The sequence below is a fragment of the Penaeus japonicus genome, unplaced genomic scaffold (genome assembly GCF_977035675.1).
Source record: "Penaeus japonicus unplaced genomic scaffold, GWHDUDI00000001_assembly GWHDUDI00000040, whole genome shotgun sequence".
In the NCBI taxonomy this organism is placed as follows: domain Eukaryota; kingdom Metazoa; phylum Arthropoda; class Malacostraca; order Decapoda; family Penaeidae; genus Penaeus; species Penaeus japonicus.
Window position 1 is genome coordinate 6,876,527 of NW_028234442.1, and position 3,402 is coordinate 6,879,928.

A 3,402-nucleotide genomic window follows, 5' to 3' on the forward strand; every position below is an offset into this window, starting at 1 on the left:
GTAAGTAGCGTGAGATCATGCGATGTTTTTTTTTGTTTTTTGTTGTTTTCTGTTTTGTTTTGTTTTAAGATGGCGTTTCTCGATTTTTTTTTTTTTTTTTTTTTTTTTTGACACATTATTAGCTTCTTCTCAGCGATTATTTTATCGATTTGCAGGATGTTTTCACTGTGGATTCACGGTGATTTTTCGTAGCAAAAAGTATTTATTTCCTTTTATTTGTTTTTATAAATGATTGAGAATATACATTATCAGGTTAGGTTAGGTCACGGTCGATCTGCTGCTGGTACCATGTAACCCAGTACCACCTGCCTCATGGTCGGGTGTTGAGCGACTAAACCGGCTCCCCCCACCAAGCTCCACCTGGTGAGGAGGATGTGTGGACATCCTGCGGGATTAAAAATAAGACCTGCCAAGGGCCGGAGGATCTCAGGCAGAGCCAACGGCCATCCACACCCTGCTGCCTTGCAGGTTCTGCCTTTTAAGCAAGGGCTAGGCCCACCGCCAATAACTGTGGTGGCGTCAGGAAGGGCATCCGGCCTTAATAAAGCTGCCAATCCATTATTATGATGCGGATCCGAAATCTCAGAGAGAATAATGCTAGGGCGTACCGAAGGCAACGCGCAGGTAGACTGCCGTGTACCTGAGACAAAGGAGCTACGGCTACCGTATCAAGAGTGGACACGGCTAAAGAAGCTAGCCCAGAGGAGGGTGAAGAAGAGAGAGGAGAAGGTGGAGAAAGTGATGGTTTGGGGGCATTAAATGTTGGGAGTTTGACAGGGCGGAGCATGGAGCTGGTGGATCTGAGAAATTAACATCTTGTGTGTCCAGGAAATCAAATAGAAGGGTAAAAAAAAAATTAGTAGTGGGTATCAGCTGTTTTACTACGGCACAGACAACAGACGAAATGGGGTTGGAATCATCCTGGACCCAAAGCTACGGAAAGGCATCTTGGAAGTGAATCGAGAATCGGACAGGTTGATAAGCATCAAGATTCAAGTGGACAATGTGGTGACTGATATTGCCAGTACATATGCCCCCCAAACAGGATCCGATGAGGGAGAAAAGGATGAATTTTGGGACAAGCTCAGATCAGTTATTCAGAGTGTGCCATCATTGGAAGTGCCGTGGGTGTGTGGCGACTTGAATGGTCATGTGGGTGAAGGCAACAAGGGATCAAGTGATTGCATGGGTAAGCACGGAGTGGACGTACGAAATGAAGATGGTGATCGTATTGTAGACTGGACAACAGCAGGAGGTATGGCATTGGTCAATACGTTTTTTCATGAAGAGAGAACAACAAAAGCTTTCATACAAAAGTGGTGACGACGGCACTCAGATAGACTATATTGCAACAATTAAAAGATGTACTCGATTACAAAGTTTCACCTGTGGAGAGTGTGGCGAAACAACACAGCCCACTAGTATGCAAGATCAAAGTCGGAATGATCAGGTCCATGCGACCTAAAGGAATAAGGAAAACGAAATGATGGAGGCTTAAGGAAAGTGAATATCGGGAGGAATTTGTACAAAGAGTAGAGACGGAATTGGAACAAGGAGACAGAAACTGGGAAACAGTCTGTGACAAAATAAGGAAAATTGCAAAGGAGACGCTGGGGAAAACTTCGGGGGTAAGAAAGAGGGGAAAGAGACCTGGTGGTGGAACGAAGGAGTACAGATGGCACTGAAGAGAAAGAAAGAATACAAGAAGGATAGGGACCACAACAGGACAGAGGAGGCAATCAAGGCTTTCAAGGAGGCTAACAAGATAGCTAAATGGGCAGTAGCTAAAGCGAAAGCTATAGCTTATGAAGACATGTAGCCTATAAGAGAGTCAAGATGAAACCAACAAGGCACTAAGAGTAGGGAAGCAGAGACACAAAAATTCTCAGGACGTGTAAAGACAATAAAGAATGCCAGTGGAAATATTCTAATCAGTGACGAAGAGATAAAGAACCAATGGAAAGAATACCTCCAGCATCTGATGAATGTCGAGAATGCACGGGAAAGGAGAGAGATATACCACCATTAGAAGGGGAGCCTGTGAAAAGAATCACAAGAAGGCCGCCTTGAAGGAAATGAAGCACTGGAATAGTGTTGAGCCTGGCAACATACCCGCTGAAGTTTGGAAATATTTAGGGAACAAAGGGTAGAACAGTTCTTTATCCTTCCCTCTGTCTGGATTAATCTAAAGCATAAAAATAAAACAAATAAAACGATAGTTACTGCTGACCGATTGGATTAACATCATCAACACTGGTAATATGCCTGAAGAATGGAGAACCAGCACACTGATTCCCATCATTAAGAACAAAGGGGACATTCAGGATTGCGGGAACTATCGTGGCATAAAACTCATGTCACACGCGATGAAGATTTAGGAGCGAGTCCTAAATAAACGGATTAGAGGCCTATGATAACGTACCGAGAGAGGAAGTGTGGAACAGCCCAAGAATAAAAGGAGTACCAGAGAGCTATGCACGCTTGGTACTAGATAGGTATTGTAACTCGTCAACGGAAGTTAGATGCCAATCAGGATCAAGCGAGAAGTTCGAGGTCAAGGTAGGGATGCACCAGGGTTAGACACTTAGCCCTTTGGTATTCGCAATCATTATGGATTGTCTGGCAGAGGAGGTACGAAGGCAATCACCGTGGGACATGATGTATGCTAACGAAATTGTTATATGCACGAATGACAAAGAAACATGCTCTAGTGGACTTGAGTTTATAGAGGCGCGGCATGAGAGTTAGCAGAACTAAGACAGAATATTTTAATGCTGGTAATGGGATGCAGAGAAATGGAAGCATCAGCCTAGGAGGTGAAAGGGTGCAACGAGTGAAGGGATTTAGATACCTGGGGTCAACAGTGCAAGAAGATGGTGGATCAGAAGCAGAAGTGGCGAAGAGAATACAGGCAGGATGGAACAGCTGGAGAAAAGTTACAGGAGTGTTGTGTGATAGAAGAGTAATTGCCAAAGTGAAGGGCGGAATCCACAAAGCAATTGCAAGACCTGCAATCGTATATGGACTGGAGGCTACAGCACTCACTAAGACTCAGGAAAGAACGTTGGAAGTCTCTGAAATGCGAATGCTGAGGTGGTGCTCAGGGCTGAGGCGAAGAGAGCGCATGAGGAACAGATGAGAGAAACGTTGAGAGTGCCAAGGTTGCAAGATGAGCTGCGAGAGGGACGGTTGAGATGGCATAGGCATGTGCAACGGAGGGACGAAGAGTGTATTGGTAGAAGAGTGGAACGAATGGAGATTGGGAGAGGAAGACAAGGAAGGCCGAAACGGAGATTGCACGACTGTTATCACGAAGACATGAGGGAAGTTGGAGTTGCACAAGAAGATGCACAAGACCGGAGGAGTTGGAGACAGAGGATCCGCACCGGCAACCCATGTCTA

General features: G+C 45.1%; 2 protein-coding genes across 2 annotated transcripts; both read left to right on the top strand.

Moving 5' to 3' along the window:
* The first annotated feature begins 594 nt into the window (after positions 1-594).
* LOC122257418 (uncharacterized) lies at positions 595-1,819 on the top strand. The gene is made up of 4 exons (XM_086534029.1): positions 595-744; positions 934-1,255; positions 1,381-1,436; positions 1,592-1,819. Exons 1-4 carry the CDS (start codon positions 595-597, stop codon positions 1,817-1,819), a joined length of 756 nt encoding a protein of 251 aa, XP_086390155.1.
* Positions 1,820-2,737: 918 nt separating this feature from the next.
* On the top strand, positions 2,738-3,139 carry LOC122257420 (uncharacterized). The gene has a single exon (XM_043022692.2). The coding sequence runs from the start codon at positions 2,738-2,740 to the stop codon at positions 3,137-3,139; it is 402 nt and encodes a 133-aa protein (XP_042878626.2).
* Positions 3,140-3,402: the final 263 nt, after the last annotated feature.